The 17,038-nt window shown below is 40.7% G+C and overlaps 2 protein-coding genes and 1 pseudogene across 12 annotated transcripts; 1 reads left to right on the top strand and 2 right to left on the bottom strand.

Moving 5' to 3' along the window:
• Nucleotides 1–198: 198 nt before the first annotated feature.
• On the bottom strand, nucleotides 199–6,889 carry LOC127780768 (uncharacterized). Of its 7 annotated transcripts, none has more exons than XM_052307726.1 (6): nucleotides 6,713–6,889; nucleotides 3,488–3,617; nucleotides 3,227–3,376; nucleotides 3,035–3,108; nucleotides 2,385–2,456; nucleotides 199–2,256 (listed from the first exon to the last, which is right to left on the bottom strand). In XM_052307726.1, exon 6 carries the CDS (start codon nucleotides 2,245–2,247, stop codon nucleotides 727–729), a length of 1,521 nt encoding a protein of 506 aa, XP_052163686.1. In that variant the 5' UTR covers nucleotides 2,248–2,256; nucleotides 2,385–2,456; nucleotides 3,035–3,108; nucleotides 3,227–3,376; nucleotides 3,488–3,617; nucleotides 6,713–6,889; the 3' UTR covers nucleotides 199–726. The 7 variants fall into 7 exon arrangements, with proteins under 7 accessions (XP_052163686.1, XP_052163687.1, XP_052163692.1 ...); XM_052307727.1 differs by having other exon boundaries at nucleotides 3,227–3,333; XM_052307732.1 differs by lacking the exon at nucleotides 199–2,256 and having other exon boundaries at nucleotides 2,384–2,456; nucleotides 3,227–3,333.
• Nucleotides 6,890–7,391: 502 nt separating this feature from the next.
• LOC127779448 (uncharacterized) lies at nucleotides 7,392–10,938 on the bottom strand (annotated as a pseudogene).
• Nucleotides 10,939–11,020: 82 nt separating this feature from the next.
• LOC127779446 (uncharacterized) lies at nucleotides 11,021–16,913 on the top strand. Of its 5 annotated transcripts, none has more exons than XR_008018655.1 (14): nucleotides 11,021–11,168; nucleotides 11,248–11,316; nucleotides 11,400–11,483; nucleotides 11,843–11,944; nucleotides 12,648–12,734; nucleotides 12,824–13,450; nucleotides 13,631–14,098; nucleotides 14,544–14,605; nucleotides 14,698–14,797; nucleotides 15,280–15,359; nucleotides 15,446–15,736; nucleotides 15,875–15,958; nucleotides 16,051–16,100; nucleotides 16,773–16,913. XR_008018655.1 is itself a non-coding variant. In XM_052306222.1 (13 exons), the coding sequence occupies exons 1-12, from the start codon at nucleotides 11,091–11,093 to the stop codon at nucleotides 15,909–15,911; spliced, it is 2,085 nt and encodes a 694-aa protein (XP_052162182.1). In that variant the 5' UTR covers nucleotides 11,021–11,090; the 3' UTR covers nucleotides 15,912–15,958; nucleotides 16,773–16,865. The 5 variants fall into 5 exon arrangements, 3 of the variants coding, with proteins under 3 accessions (XP_052162182.1, XP_052162181.1, XP_052162183.1); XR_008018656.1 differs by lacking the exon at nucleotides 16,773–16,913 and adding an exon at nucleotides 16,578–16,661; XM_052306222.1 differs by lacking the exon at nucleotides 16,051–16,100 and having other exon boundaries at nucleotides 16,773–16,865.
• Nucleotides 16,914–17,038: the final 125 nt, after the last annotated feature.

The following is a 17,038-nucleotide window of genomic DNA, read 5'->3' as shown; positions in this document are numbered from 1 at the left end:
GCCCATCGAGGGCCCAACTAAAGCCCACACTAACTCACCTGGTTGTTACCCTTCTTGCTTCGCTGCCACAATACAACTTTGTTTACAAATAAAGTCATGCAGAATATTGTGTATGATCATCGAGCACAATATTATCATCACCAACTGGCGTCATCACACCATTGTCATTTTCGCGCAACGGTATATTTAAGCAAAACAATAAATTACACATAAATGGTACCACTATCAAACTCAGAATTTCCCGTTAAAAAATGTGTGGATACAAATAACCCCAAAAGAAAGGAAAATATAAGTGCATGGGAATATCCAATAGCAGAAATCTGAGCGAGATACTGATATATGCTAATTTTCTCATCACCTTCAAGGCTTCAAACATATTACACGCATGTAAATTCAAATAGAATATGACATCCAAATATCCAGTGGTGAAACTGTACATTAGATTTCCAGGGAATGAACATCAAGTTATCACCATTTACTAAGTTCTGCGCTGCGCAAACAGCAGCAGCAAATATATGGAGCACACATTTCAGATCAATACACTCCTAATAACTTGGAGATAACTCCCTAAGTCACTTCCCCTGCTAGAATATTACTCCCTTTGTACCAAAATATAAGCATTTTTGTCCATATTCTTAGCTAAAAGTGCTTATATTTTGTGACGGGGTAGTACATTTTCATTCTTTGAAGTATCCCTATTTCCCTGACAAGTCCCTATTACATGATCTAAAATTTCAGATGTAGTAGATGAGGTGCTAACTGTGCTTCCTTTTCTTTCTGAGTCCAATCGAGGATTGAGCCCTGCAGCTGGACAGGCGCATGCGCAGCCCAAAGATTGAAGAAATCAGAGATCGCATCTATGCGACTCTGTGTCCAATGATCATGTCGTCGCAATAGCTTCGCTTTCTTGGCTCCTCGAATGGTTCTCTGCCTCAGCATGTTCTTGGATACCTTCACAGCCTGAAGATATGCACCACCATGTTTGGACTTCCAAACCATCTGATACACTGTTGTTCCTGCATTCTGACGAAAACAATCTACAGCCCTTGGCAGCATGATCCCTTCCATTTGTTCCAAGGCAATGTTTGTGTGCAAGCAATGTTGGTCAACACCATTAACCATCTCTATCACAGAACTCTCGACTGCTGGGAATAGGTCTTCTGAAGAGCCATGGGGCGTATAGACAAGGTGAACTTTCAGATGCGGAAATTCTTTGAGAGAAGGTTTGCTCTCAACAACTGTGACCTGATCTTTTAACCCAGGCAGTGAAACTTGGCACTGCAAACTCACGTCAATAACTGATTCTAGAGAAATGTCTGGTAAATATGTCTTCATGTTGCCACTACTACATACCTTCTGACTACGATGCTTGCAACACATTGGGTTTGGGCGGAACCATTCAGTAACTGTACTGTGAATACTGTCCCAATGGTATGAACGAGAACGTGGCACCCATGAGAAGTCCTGTGTAGGTAGTTGACTAAGTTCCTTCCTAACAATTTCAGTTGTAGACTTGAAATGAGGGGCAAACAACTGCAAGCACTTAATTGCAGTACCAACTATGTTTGTGCACTCTGAAAGTTGTAGCATCATACCTAGAAAAAAGTTATTCACAGGCACACTTTCATCATTGTAAACAAAGATCAACTTAGCTTCTACTCCTCGCTCTGCGGTGTTATTTGGCCGTATCCAAAACAAATGCTGCTTGTTTCCTTGCACTAATTTGTACTCAAGTGTTTCGCCTGCAAGAAGGCGCCCGATAAGAGGGTCAAAGAACAAGTAACGACGTGGTGTCCCTCCAAACTCCACGGATCTCAGAAAGTCATTAGCTCCATCAGCAAACCATTCAAATCTTCGAACAGCAGATCTAATCGGCTCGTCGATATTGCCGTGAAAGATGGATGATATCAGTGACTTGGTGGCATGGGCAACTCGCGTAGGTAAGGAGGAATTCCTTACTTGTTGTTCAGCCTGTTCTTCTTCTTGGACGCGCTGCCTACATTTGCGCAGTGTATCATCACACTCTTCAGCAGCACGCTTCAGCTTCTTCTGCCAACGTTGCAAGGGCCCACCAGTGATCTGCCACTTACTGGATGTCTCAAGTGCAGTCTCCAACTTGATGTGCGCCATCTCCAACCTCTCCATCTGCTCCTCCGCACTTGAATTTTGCTCATACTTGTCAATCAAGCCAGATATGATTTTGTTCACTGTCTCATGAACAACGGCAGAACTGACTACCTCTCCCATGTTCCCTCCCTGATCAGGACAGAGCAATATATATATCAATCACTACATCATTATGCCCGATAGAATCAAAATACAGACAAATGGATACCTAATAAGTACTTAAAAAGAGCAATGTTGTAGTATGTAAAAAGGCCAACCTTCTGAGTTGAATCAATAGGAAGCAATTTGTGGTCACACAGGTTCACCGAAGAGTACCCAGCAGACAATAACTGGATTGCAATTTGCAGGAGAGCTTAGTGCGAAAGACGGAAAGACTGACAATAGTGTAAGATAACAGATATTTATGCAGGGGGCAGTGAAATGCATTAATGCATGATTCTGGTGAGGAAAAAGTGAGTAATTCAAAGTTGGTGTAAGCGAGTCTTGTGGGATGACTATGTCATCCAGGAGAATACATCATTCTAGTGACCTAGTCTAGTCTCCAGTTGAAACTGCCGTCTCTTGATTTTGACTGTCCGATCCTGGGCTAGCTAAAGTTAAATCCTTTTGTCAGTTGTCTCTTGTCAGTGAATGGCCATGGCACTGGCTTGCTTGTCACCTGCTTACGTGGTGGTGGTCAAAGGGGTTTATTGGGCCCTTTGTCAGTCAAAGCTTGGCTGGCCTATCGAGGCCCAAGTAAAGCACATATTAACTCTCCATATGCCATATGGATTTTCCCTTTTTACTACTATTATTATGTTAATAACCCTGACCTCCTCTAGTCCTATAGTAAAATGGAAGAAAATAACTTGAGATAGAGAGGTGTATAATAGTACAATATCAAGATTTCAGCAGAAAATATACTCACCTCACCAAACTAGTTGAAAATAATGATGTAAACAGATTGCACTGCAAGCCTGAAGACCATAAATGTGCGTCCAGCTGGAAATGGTAAGAGGAGAGTTCAGTTCAGTTGCATTCACTGTTCAGTTCAATTCAGCTGGAACTGTGTGTCCAAACTAGTTAAAATGTCAATTGGAGGGTGAAAAGGCATTATTACCTCTGGTATTTCTCCAGATATTCTGTAACTGAACCAACTTTTGAGTAATATATGTTCAGACCGGTGAAATTGCCTGCCACACTCTGTTTCACAGGATTGCAAGTCTTCTTCCTTTGCGAAAGGGTCCATCAGCATCAATTATAAAATGAACTGTACATACTAGTGACACAATTAACTATTCTGAATCATAGACTACCAACCGGTCATGCTTTGTAATTGGACCAAGTATTGGGATTCTTCTGAACACTTTTAATGGCATACCTGTCTTCCATATGCATTGAAATTGTTCTATTTGGCACCTTATGTTGGCTTGGCATGCCCACCTCCACACAGACCCACCAACAGACACAAAAAATGACTTGGTCTCCTCCTTGCTGCATTGTTCTGTTTTCTGTTTCAGCACATGATGAAGTCAGAATATATTATTACATATATGCATGTGTTGTCTTCTCTCAATTCAAAATCTCCTAAACATATAGAGTAGTTTGAACTACCATAGAGATGGTACGACTGTCAAACTGACAATTTCTGTAAAAAAAATGCGTGCTGGATGCAAACAACCCAAACAAAAAAAGAAGTGCATGGGAATGTGAAGTACAGAAATTTGAGTGAGATATGAAATTTTTTCATCACTTTCAATAACGATACACGCATGCAAATTCAAATAAAATATGACATATCCAAATTTCCAATGATGAAACTGTACATTATATTACCAGAGAATGAACATCATGTTATCATCATTTACAAACATAAGTTTTGAGTTAGACCAACAGCAGCAGCATATGTAGCACACATTTCATATCAATACACTCCTAATGACTTATAAATCAACTCCGTATGAGTTACTTTTCTCTGCTAGAATATTACATTTCCATTCATTTAATTATCCGTGTTTTCTTGACCAGTCCCTGTTACATGATCTAAAATTTCAGGCGCAGTAGAGGAGGTGCTAATTGTGCTTCCTTCTCTTTCTGAATCCAATCGAGGATTGAGCCCTGCAGCTGGACAGGCACATGTGCAGACCAAAGGTTGAGGAAGTCAGAGATTGCATTTGTACGATGCTGTGTTTTATGACCCTGCTGTTGCAACAGCTTTGCTTTCCTAGATCCTCGAATGGTTCTCTGTGTGCTCCGAGTGTTCATGGTTGCCTTCATAACCTGAAGATATGCACCACCATGTTTAGACTTCCAAAGCATCTGATACAATTTCGCTTCTGCATTCTCATGAAAACAATCTACTGCCCTTGGCAGCATGATCTCTTCCATTAGTTCCAAGGCAATGTTTGTGTGCAAGCAATGTTGCTTATCACCATTAATTACCTCTATTACAGAACTCTTGATTTCTGGGAGTAGGTCTTGTGATGAGCCATGGGGTGTGTAGACAAGGTCAACTTTCATATGCGGGCATTTTTTAAGAGAAGGCTTGCCTTTGACAATTGTTCCCTGTTCTCTGAACTCAGGAACTGGGACATGGCACTGCAAACTCACTTCAATAACTGGTCCTAGAGAAACACCCTGTACAGATGGCATTCCTAGATTGCTACTTTCACAGCTGTGGTTCTGACCATGCTGCTTGCAGCATAATGGGTTAGGGCGAAACCATTGGGTAGTAATGCTGTGAATATTATCCCAGTGTTTTTTGTGGCATGATTCAGCATATGGCACCCAGGTGAAATCTTGTGAAGGTAGCTGAGTAAGTTCATTCCTAACAGATTCAGCTGTAGACATGAAATGGGGATTAAACAGCTGCAAGCACTTGATTACAATGCCAAGTATGTCCACACTCTCTGAAACTTGTAGCAGCATACACAGGAAAAAATCATCCTCCAGTGCACTAGCATTTTTACTGTCAAAGATCAGCCTAGCCTCTATTCTATTCTCTGAAATACAGAAGGGCCGTATGACAAACAACCGGTACTTATTTTCAGACACTAATTTATACTCTAGCGTTTTGCCTGCAAGAAGTTGCCTGATAAGAGGATCAAAGAACAAGTACTGATGTGGTGTTCCTCCAAACTCCACAAATCTCAAAAACTCATTAGCTCCATCTGCAAACCACTCAAATCTTCGAACAGCAGATCTACATGAGCCATCGATATTGCTGTAAAATAAGGAGGACACTAATGACTTGGTGGCATGGGCTATTCGTCTAGGAATAGAGGAATTCCTTACTTCTTGTTCTGCCTCTTCTTGTTCCAGGATGCGTTGCCGGCATTTGCGCAGTGTGTCATCGCACTCTTGAGCAGCACGCTTCAGCTTCTTCTGCCAACACAGTAATGAAGAATCAGTGATTCGCCACTTACAGGATGTCTCAAGTGCAGCCTCCAACCTGATGTGTGCCATCTCCAGCCTCTCCATGTTCTCCTCTGCGCTTGATTTTCGCTCATTCCAGTTCACCAAGCCATGTATGATTTGGTTGACTGCCTCATGAACAACCACAGAACTAACAATCTCTGCCATTAGGACTCGATCACATATCACTATGCCCAATGTAATAAAGGGACAGATCAGTGATTCCTGATCTGTAATGAATTGCTCTGATTATAGTAGAACTACTTCAGCCTGCTGAGTTTGAATTGGTAGAAAAGAACCTGGGATGGAAGGTATTGCCAAAGAGCACATGAAGTGGCACTGTGGCAGTATAAGAATCTACCCAGCAGGCTGAGACCAGATTGCCTGAATGGCGAGCTCACAATTCTGTAATATATACTGATATTTGGAAGGGACAGAAGAAAGTGATCAGATTATTGTGGAATTAATGAAATGTTCAAGTGGGCCTCTTCGGCCCTCCGCTGATGGCTCAAAAAAGAAGAAGAAAAAACTATTGTGGATAGGAATGGATTGTGATACCCAGGACTTTTGAGGGTTAATGGGTCAAAAGTGGTTAGCGAGTCCTGCACTCAGTTGGTTTTGTTATATTCTCAAGGAGAAGAAAATGGCCAAATGGGGACCATTTGCTACAACAATCTCTTGCGATGAGGTGACTGGTCTTTGTCATTTGGTTAATTCTTCAATGACCCTTGTCAAACTCTGGTCATTGTTTAATCATTTAGGGAGAAGAACGGAATAATATCTAGTCCGATGCCTGGCATCACGTTTTCCTCGTACACGAAAGTGAAATCAGTTTCCCTTTCATAATGGGATGTCCTTTTCTACAGCATAAAACCGATTAGACGGTAGTATCTTATCACTATTGCAGAAAATGTGAAAGCAAACGTAAGTAACTTCTAAAGTTGTTGACGATGCAACTACCTATAAAGCACATCCATGGTGGAAATTAAATTGACCCCTAGCTAATTTTACTCCCTTAGTATGAACAGATGGTAGAAAAATCAAATTGATCCCTCGCTAATTTTACTCCCTAGTGTGAAAGATGGTAGCATCATTCGAGCAGGCGGTGAAAAATCTTCTCCATCATCTGACGGGACGCCGGCGGTAACAACAGTAAACCAACCGGAGATGCGAGTGAACCGAGCGTGCATACCTCGAGCGCTCGCCGCGGCGGTAGTCGGTGGGTGCGCTTGTGCTTGCGCCTCCTCATCTCCGTCGCGCCGGGGCGCAGCTAGCTTCCCCCTCCATGCTCCGCCTCCTACCTCCCCGTGCCGCCATGCGCCGCCGCCGCTCGCCGCCAGCGCTCTCGGTCACCGCGGCAGTGGACTGGGCCGAAAGCAACAGCTTGAAAGCCTCATTTGGCTAGGCCGAAATGACAGCCCGCTTACATAGATTAATACACGTGGGTGGGCCAGAATTGAGGCCCATCCAAATAAGGCCCAAGAGATAAATATTGCTCATCTATTTCAGCAATGAGATAGTAATGCCGATTTTGTTATATATTTGTTGACGTTTTTTTTCTAAAAATTATATTGAAATTACAATGAAATTTTTTCTGTCAACAAATTTTGCTATATATAAATTACAATGTAATTATATTGAGATTGTACTATATTTACATTTGTCAAACTTTTAGTACAATCTCAATGTAATTTCATTGTAATTTACATGTAACTATCATGTAATTTTGAACCATTCGATGTGCTTTAAAATTCGTGTATGAAAAAATAACTAACTGTGGCAGAAAAAAAAAAGAACTGAACAATAGCTAGCAGATGTAAAACATGTACATTTGCATTGAACATACAGGAAATTAATTAACATAGACTGGCTTGTCAAGAGTCAAGACTAAGATGGGCCTTGGCTAAACCTAAACACACTGGCTCGTACTAGTACAATATTATACATCTTTTAATTTGAAGGGGAACATCTTCAGTAAGCATATACATAATACATGATTAAACTGTCCGCCCCTACCAAAACTTACACTAGTTATGTCTTCTCTTTGATACTCTCCTGGCCTTGGATCTGCAACTAGAATTGGTTTTGCAGCTCCGGATGCGCGGCTTCATCAGACAAAGGTATCCATAACCATGAACTGAATGAAAAGACAGTGAATAAAACCCCAAGTCAGGTTGACAGACGAAGCAATCCATTACCTTGGGCACTAACACTGCCATCTCCTGCATTTCGTGCAGACTAGCATACATACACTTATCAGTTGCTCCCCGACTACTGTAACTCCCCCGATTGGCTTCAGGGTGCGAGAAAATGAGGCGAAATATTGATCACCATCTTCAGGATAGACCAATCCCTCACAATATTGCTTGAGTTGTACAAGTAATTGTACTCAACAGCCGAAATGTAGCTGCTGCAGCGCACATAGATAACTTGTTCTGGAATATCATATGGTAAATTGGGCGAGATGGTGTTGTCAGCACAAGGATCGAGCCTCTTTTCTCTGCAACAAAATGGATCAGGGCGAGCAACTGTAGCTCGAAAGGCAAGAAAGCTCCGATGGTAGTCCACGGCCTGAAGTGCTAGCAGTGGTTCGAGGTCTTGAGGATGTGAGTGTTGTAGAGCAGCAAGTTGACCAATTGCATCTTTAGCCAAACGCATGAAATGAGGCCCAAGTAACTGCAAGCAATTGATGATAATCCTAACTATGTCCGTGCTCTCTGAGAGTCGTAGTATCAGCAACAGACAAAAATTTTTCAGTGGCATTCTGCTATCCTCCTTATTTAACTGTATCAATGCCTCTACGCCACGCCCTTCCAGGTACTATTGTAATACCAAGGGTTTTGCTTCCTTGCAATGGCATGTCATACTTGAGATGTTTCCCTTCTAGAAGTGGTCTAATGAGAGAGCTAAAAAAGTTGTAGTGCCAAAGTGTACGGCCAGTCTCCACATCCCTCGCAAACTTACCAGCCTTCTTTGCAAACCATTCGAATCTGCGAACATGGGAGCAACTCAAAAGATATTGCTTGTTCATGCCAAGGAAAGACAAGACATATGATTTCATGGCTTTTACGGCTTGGACAAACTGCTTGGGAAAATAGCTGTGTGTTACCCCTTGCTCTTCAGCAACTTCCAAAATCCGCACCTTGCATTTCTCCACCACTTCACTGCACTCCTCATAGGCACGTTTGAACATCCTCCTCTGACGAAGCAAGGAAACATCTGTGATGGGTAGCTTTGAAGATCTCTCTAGGGCGTGCTCCAATTGAGCATGTGCCATCTCCAACTTCTCCAAGTTGTGCCTCTCGGACACCTTCTCCCGGTTGCTGGACAAGTAGGAGACGGCTCTGCCCAAAACCTCTTGGACAACAGTTGAGGCCACCATTTCTGCCATGAGGACTGTTTCTACAGAAAAAAAAAAGAAAAAAGGGAGCATTTTGACAGAAGACATAAAGTGAAAGTGATTAGGTTGCAGAGAGAGCTCGAAATGGGGCATCATATTCGCTTAAGGGACGTAGAAATTATCACATTAATTGAAGAAAAAAAAAGTAAAGATATTGGCCATTTGATCGTGATAGGTCCAAATTATAATGATATAGATTGATCGATATAGTTGTATATAAAAAATACAGCCATGTCTATATAAATAGTAGAAAGTAAGAGTTGTCTATCAAGTATCAAATCCAATTCTAATGTTAGAATCTGTTATATACAAATTACAATTGAATCTAAGAAACTTAAGCTAAGAATTGTTACTAAACCTGATCCTACTTTTGAAATCTAGGTCTGCTCAAAATTGCGTAGGGAAATCCTCTAAATTATGTTACATACATACATACATACATACATACATACATACATACATACATACATACATACATACAATATGTGCGCGCGCGTGTGTGTGAAGCTGTTTTTAAGAAGTTAAGGACAAAGTGATTTATATTTAAAAATTATAAGATTTAAAAGGAAACCAATTTCGGGCTCTCAATTTAGTGGTATCCTATTAATTTAATGAAATTAAAAATTGACAATTAGCAAATTGTAATCGATGTCTATTCTTCTTTCAATCTAAGCTTATAATTCACTCCCACTAGACGGATGAATGGATAGAAGGTGAGTGAGAAAGGAGGAACTATTACTAGATATGTAGTGGCAGCAATTTATTCACTGCTTTTCCTATTAAGATATTTTCTTGAAGTACCCAGTTAGTATAAGTATAGGTAGATGGTATGCATAATAAAATTCTCACCTTTGCCTCTTAGGCTCTTACTAAAGAACCGAGATACTAGCCACTGATCCCAACTCTGAGAAGATTTGGAAGCTGGCCAGGTCACATGCAGAGAATTGGCCTAGTGGTGTACTGGTGTTATTGATTTGTATTGATGGACCTGGACAAACCATGCATGTAGGACAGTAGGAGTAAGCAGCTGTCTTACAAATGAACTAACTGTCTATATATGAAGAAGTAGAGCAGATTGAGATTATTGTAATATTACTAAACCTTAATAATATAATGAGTATTCAAAAAAGTAATATTACTGAAGTTGAACATATGAAAGACAGAAAGAGACATGAAAAGTTTCCACGAAGGAGGAGGAAAGTTCCTAATTAAGATGTCACATTCACCCGCAAAACCGTAGGAAGTTGCAAACGAGGGTAGATTTACATTAGCATGGGTTTGTCTAATCTGTGTTTATCTACTTAAGCGCGTCATTTAGCCAAAAATTCTGTAATCAACTATGCCATTTCCGCATTTCGTTTCCAAGATAGGAGTAATGAATACTTGAATCGTTCTCCCAAAAAGAAAATAAAACAATCTAATCCTTATCATGCTCGCTGGCGGAGGCTACTCAGTCATCGACAACAAATCTTGAATTCTTAAGATCATCACCCACCCTACCACTTCTTTTATCTGGTGTTTGTTGTTACCTAATGATGATGGGATCATGTGACAGAAGGTGCCTTAGTTCCCTGCAATTTACGATCATATAGATAAATAGGATAAGACCCTATAGATAAATGATCTCAATTAACGCGAAACTACGCTATAATCGCATCGATGAAAACCAAAGTGGAAACTAACACGCGCTTATATTAATTTATTAGACCCAAAACTCAGTGGAAATTATAGGAGACTACTAGAATGAATCAAGCGGAAAATGAAATTGAGAAATAGTAGTTGGTGCATGTACTTGACGCGCGGTGGCAGGTGAAGCCTCCTTCATCCTCTTCACCCTTTGCCTCCGCGGCTTCTCCGGCCGCCGGAGGACCGCCTCGCCTCGCCGGACCCGTACCCTGTCGTGGTCGACGGCGCCACCGCCGCCGCCGCCTTCCTCATCGCCGTTCCTCTCTCTCTCCGGTTCTTCCCCTTGTGACTCTTACGGCCTATAATACTATGGGCTTTATCTAATGTAGTGTAATGATGGGCCGGGCCCATTAGCGCAATGGGCCCAATAAATTTACCAACCTCGAATGAATTTCCGAGAATTTCAGGCAAAAATCAAAAACTTTTCTCCGAATTTGAAATCCCAATTCGAATCCACCGGAAGGGGAGAGGCGGCGCGACGCGAATGGCGCGGCGGCGGCGGGAGAGGCGGCAGCTCGCTCGCCTCTGCGACCTCGTCGCCGGCGCACTCCTTCCCCACCTCGTAAGCAGCTCTCTGCACTGGCCTCTGATGACTCTGGTCTCCTAGTCCTAGCCTCTCACTCCGTGCGCGCCGCTCACAGGAACCCAAGCCGCCGGCCACGCGGCTCACACGGGAGGACGAGCGGCGGATCCTCCTCGCGCTTTCCCGAGTAATCCTCTCACTAGGGTTCGCGATTGTTACTGCTGCGCTCTATTGCCCTTCCCTTCCGTGATTTTTTGGGGATTTTTTTAGGTAAGTAAGGCGATTCGAGGATGGGAAGAGGAAGAGGAGGAAGAGGAGGAGGAGGACGACGACGAAGGGTGCGAATTGGATCAGGTATTGCCTCCGATAGCCTTTTTTTGGTCAGTTTGATTGTTGAACTGCTGTAGGTTTAGTCGAAATTATGCGACTGACTGAGCATTTGCTTTATATTGGGGTTGAGGAATTAGAACGTAATGATAAAATCTATTATTAGCACATGGCTTTAACCCTGTAGTGTAAGGTATCATCACGGAGCAGAGAGGGAGTGGTTTGGGATTGTGATGATGATGTAGAATGGCTTGTGAAATGTCTTTATGGGATCAAATTACTTAGTTCATGTAGTAACTGATTTCTGTTTTGTGAGGGAATTTGTTTGATTCTGTCACTCAGGTTCCAAGTATTACATTCATTTGTTTCTTACCCTTTTTCTTTAGGAGATTATTTCATGTTCCGCGGAAGTTCACAGTTGCAGTTTACCAGCTAACCAGCATTTTGATGATGGATTTAGCTGCCTGGCCAATATTATCTCCATATTGGTAAGAATATTTCATATACAGCTTCGTTGCGTCAGCCATCAACTTTCCAATCATAGTCAGCGGGATCCTCATATGGTCCCAGTTCCTCATAACCACCTGTTACAGTATTAAATATGAAGTGCACAATATTACCCTTCGTCCCTACCATTGAGCAATGGCTCTTTAGACTAAATACATATGGCACTTTTTATGCTACTATGAACCAATAAGTAATTGTTGGGGTCTTTGGGAAGCGAAGGGTTCTGGGTGCTAGTGCCTAACTGCCTGAGTCATTCATTGTTTATATAGCAACACAAAGACAATGAGCAACACTGGATTAGTCTTCATTTTCATTAACCTTAATCTTTTACATTTGTTCAGGCATATTGGCATCAGGATATATAAGTAGGGCATAGGCGTTATCCCGATCACCTGTGGGTCTCTATCAACAACTTCGAATCATGTCATTTGATCCGTAAGTAGTGTTAATGTGTCATCCACTCTTACCAATAGAAAAGGGAGGCATGAAAAAATAACAACAAAATTAACCAGAGGAAGTTGTTGAAACTGTGGCTCCACAGAAATTTTAAACTACATATACTGCTTCAGAATTAGATATTATTGACAATTGTGGTGACTGTATACTGTTTTATTACATTTCGTACCCTCATGCTTTTTTTCTTCAACAGCTTACTTTGTTAGTATATGACATCATCCTTTTCAGGTTGGCTTCTTTGGTTTCTGTAGCAGTTATGTTAAACACTCAGCTGGGAATATCCTGATTGTCATCTCTGACTCTCTAATGAAGTTTGTAAGCTTCTCATGCTTTCTCATTTTCAATCTGATCCACACTTCTCTCTCAAAAATATTTATTATTCCATGGTTGTTGCTCTATTTTAGGAGGTTGTTTGGATTCAATTTGTTGAGCTGGTCTGGATAGCTATACATACAGTATCAACATGCGCTCATAGTGCTTTACCTTCTTTAATTGACTCCATCAGCAGTTTCAGAAAAGACTCAATTTGCTATTGCTCTGTTATGGAAAGTCTAAGTCACGACATTATTATTTCAAGCACCAATATCACAAGCTTCGTGGAAGTACTTCAGCTACGGTGTCTTGATATCAATGGGCATATGGTGGCCAGTCTCTTTCGAGTACTGCACACTATTTTAAAGTTCCTTAAACACACTGATAATGAACTGAAAGAGGACTTCATTTGTATATCTGCTCATCATATTCTTATGGTTGATTGGGATTTGTATTATCAACTCAATGTTGGAGAACCTCTAAACCTTGTCAAGGATAGCACATTTAGCTTGAGTGATGATTTGAAACAGTTAGGATTTCTTTCAAGCAGTCTCCTCCAACTATTGTGCTCTTTACTTGAGCAAAGTGACCTGGAAGACAACAATGGACAAGATATCTATGCTAAGCTTGTAGGTGTAATTCCTAAGTTAGTGGCTATATTACCAGAGCATCAGGATGCCCCCAAAAGTCTCTCTCAGTACTTAAAGCACAAATTTCTGGTAATTTCAGACATGCAAAGATTTTCTATTACTGCACTGACATTTTTGTTGCTTTTCATTTTTTACGAATAAGAATTGTAAAACAGTTTTTGATTAATCAGGTGCATATAAAGTTCTTCTATGAAATTAAACATTTTGTTTTTGGACCATCATCAGTCTGCTATTTATTTTTCAATGCAGATGATAATGATGCGGCTAAAGCCTTACATCCAGAAGGATTGCTCATATATTGTTTGCTGCCTGAAATTACTTCGACAACATTTCCAGGATCTTCTTCATGAACATATAATGCAACATATTGCTAAACCAGAAAACTGTTTGGAAGGATCCCCATTTTTGTTGAGCACTGTAGGTCTGGGTGAGACTCATGATAAATCCACTAGGCACTTACAAAGACAGGCTATGTATTTGTTTCTTAGCTTTTGCATATGTTTGGCTCACAATGGCAATGACAGTGCACTGCAATGTTCATGCAAGAGAGACGATCAAATGCTTGGTCACAAAGTTCTAGACTGCAGTGATCATTGTGACTGTTTTGCCTTATCAGAAATTTCAGACTGGTTTCAGAGATGTTTCTTAGATAAGATTTTTGGCTTCAAATCATCTACAGACAATGCTCTGTGCTTTCTGCAGTTATATATGGAGGAGGTATGCATCTGTTACAATTGCCTGGTAGCTAATTAACCTTGATCAATGTTCAAGGTAGAAAATATGTTTCATCTTGTTGGTTTTGTTTAAGTAGTTTTTGGTAACTTGGATTTGGCAGTAGTTGCAAGTATGCTCTAGTTGTCTTCGGAAGTGGGTTGTTGTGGACATAATTTGTTTCCTTACAGTAGGATATTTCTCATACATTTATATTACTCTACACTACTATAGAGTTGCCTGTTATGTTTGGCATAAGCCCCAGTGAAAAGGCATGTTAGTTATTACAGAGAGGTGCTAATGCTTTTATTCCAGTTGTATTTGTCTTCTCTGCACTTTCTGTTTTTCCAAACCAATTCATCTAGATGCTTAAGTTATTTGTCAGCTAAGTTTGTTAATTTTCCTAGTGTTAAGTGTTAACATAATACTGATCTGTTCCTTTATACTTTAGGATGACATGCTGTTCAACGTTCTCTTACAACTTCTTGATGCTCCACTCATTTCCTCGAAAATGTAAGCAAAGAGTACAGCAGTTTGTCTTAGAAAGTTATCCAGATCTGGGTGTAGTTAAAAGTTATGCTCTTTTTTTTTTTCCGAACTTCCAGAGATAGCATGGAGAATAGATGGGCTTCTGAACTGATTGGTGGCAAACTGTTCTCGAGCATTTTTGACCCAGTTCATGTTTTCCATCTCTTGCTTTTATTGGTGAGTCAGTGAAAATACTTTTACTTCATGTCACTAGGTTTATAAGAAGCACAACTCTCTGCATGGTGGATTGGTGGCATTTTAAATTTCAGTTCTTGTTCATTTCTCTGCACAGGCATACTGCTGTATGTAGTAAAAATATAGTAGCAATCTTTAGTAATCAGCAGTGTTCAAAACTGTTTAAGATAGGGGGGCATCCTTTACTATTTATTTGGTTGCGGATTCCTTCTTACTGTAGCTTGTACCCAAAAAAAAAAAAATAAGACACTCTTATTTATGTTCCATGTTCTTTCAAGTTCAGACAAGCATATGGAGGGTTATACAATGTGTAAAGGGACATTACAAACTTAATAAAGTCTCATGCATTTGCTGGCTCATGCACCATTACTTTTCTGTAGATTTCCAATTTCTTCTTCTGATTCCACTCTACAATATGAGTCTTGAGGATAATAGTATTTGTTTATTTTAATGTCATTCTGCAGCTGCACTATGATCACTTGGTGCTTGTTGATTATCTGATATCTAAAGATGTAGGTGTGCATTGCGCACAGTATCTGTTAAGGTCAGTTTGTACCTACAAATCCTTGTATATAAACAGCATAACAGAGGTGCCTTCTCCACATTATGATATCTGTTACTCTATCTCAGGTGCTTACGCCTGGTAACCCAATGTTGGCATTCTTTCACTGATGATTCAATTTATGAGGCAAAAATAGAGAAACTTAACTTTAAAAGGCAGAAGACCTTCAATGATGCAAATAGTAGCAGTGGTAGCTCAATTGAAGGCCCTAAGTTAGGTTCTGCATGTCATAAGAAAAGCAAAAACAAACACAAGCTTTTCCTAAATGCTAAAGCATGCCTCCTTTCATTGAAGAGAACACTGGAAGATCTTCATAGGAAGGGTCTGTTCCCTTACAATCCAAAGCCTCTCCTCAAGAGGTTTGTGGTCATGGTCATATGTCTTCTATGCTTTTCAGTGAAATTGTGATTATGCTGCTGTTTTCTCCCTTTTTTTCACTTATAAAGCTCCATTAATATGAACCATGCAATGTAATGATTAGTTTTTGGCTGTTGCAGCTTGGCCAGGTTTGAGGAGCTTTGTGAGCAGGATTGAAATTTGAGTAGCTTGTTGTTACATGCTACTCGTGGAATGACCTTCTGGTAATCAGTTTATCCTTTGCTCTGGTCTTTATGTTGTATGGTCCGATTCATGCAACAAACAAATGTTGAATTAATCTTCTGTTCTCCACAAGGCTCATCCGCCGTTTGGCATCCTTGTCAGGGTGGCCGCTGCAAAATGGAGGTGCAATCAGCTTGATTATCTTCTCTTGATTTACTAGTATACCTTTAGCCCTACTTTTCTGGGCCTAATTTCATGTTGCTTATGAGTTACATGAACTATTAGCAGTGAAATACTCATTCTCCTGTCTCGCCTTAAAACTGATTGATCATTTTCATACGTGAACACTAGCCTGCCCCTTGAAACGAATGAAATTATCCTGTACATGTTACTTTCTAACTGAACTCTCCTGCTACATCAATACATATAAGGCATTTCTTGCCTAAGTTTTCAAAACAAGAAAAAGAAAAGAAAAGAAAATGAATGAACGAATGAATGTTACTTCACTAGCTAGTAGCCTAGTACGAAGTACTATTTATTTAACTAGCGTGCATATACTAGTTACTTTGATAGATTGCTACAATTCGATAGAGAAAATGTGAAACTTCTTAATTGATTTGAGAGAGAAACAATAATTTTGTAGTGTTCTATGTACTGCAGCTTGGTGAGCCTAACGTATTGGACCGGACCAGCGCTAGAGCTGCTACATAAATGTCATTTCATATTGGCCAAGTTTTATAGTCGTATCTGGCTAACTAACCCGTACGTTGGTTTCGCCGTGGTGTGCGGCTAACTGTTCCTACTATATGCGCCGTGACAAGTGACTCAAATATGTTTCTTTTATTCCATTTGCAGGCCCGGATTGACTTGGTCAGTCAGGTACTTCGTGCGATAGACAATTCACGGTCAGAGAAGGCGAGAGAGCAAAGTCATTGCTCCAAGATTTCCATTGCTTGCTAGTCTGAAAGCAAAGCTTGTGTCTCATTCAGAATGAACAGCACATAGGCTGGCCTCTCCGTGCATCTATATAAACTGGCCCTGATCAATCTCATCTTCCATCAGAGCAAGCTCATCACTTCCTGCAAACTAAAGCTACTCTTCAGTGGGATTGCATTTCGACC

The sequence above is a fragment of the Oryza glaberrima genome, chromosome 7 (genome assembly GCF_000147395.1).
Source record: "Oryza glaberrima chromosome 7, OglaRS2, whole genome shotgun sequence".
Classification (NCBI taxonomy): Eukaryota; Viridiplantae; Streptophyta; class Magnoliopsida; order Poales; family Poaceae; genus Oryza; species Oryza glaberrima.
This window is presented reverse-complemented; position numbering and strand designations above follow the sequence as displayed.

Bases quoted from the DNA above. Each gene is read 5' to 3' on its own strand.
- LOC127780768 (XM_052307726.1), bottom strand. From the start codon at position 2,247: ATGGGAGAGGTAGTCAGTTCTGCCGTTGTTCATGAGACAGTGAACAAA.
- LOC127779446 (XM_052306222.1), top strand. From the start codon at position 11,091: ATGGCGCGGCGGCGGCGGGAGAGGCGGCAGCTCGCTCGCCTCTGCGAC. The intron at 14,099-14,543 runs GTATGCATCTGT...TTTATACTTTAG, and splicing joins TGCAGTTATATATGGAGGAG to GATGACATGCTGTTCAACGT. The intron at 14,606-14,697 runs GTAAGCAAAGAG...CCGAACTTCCAG, and splicing joins CCACTCATTTCCTCGAAAAT to AGATAGCATGGAGAATAGAT.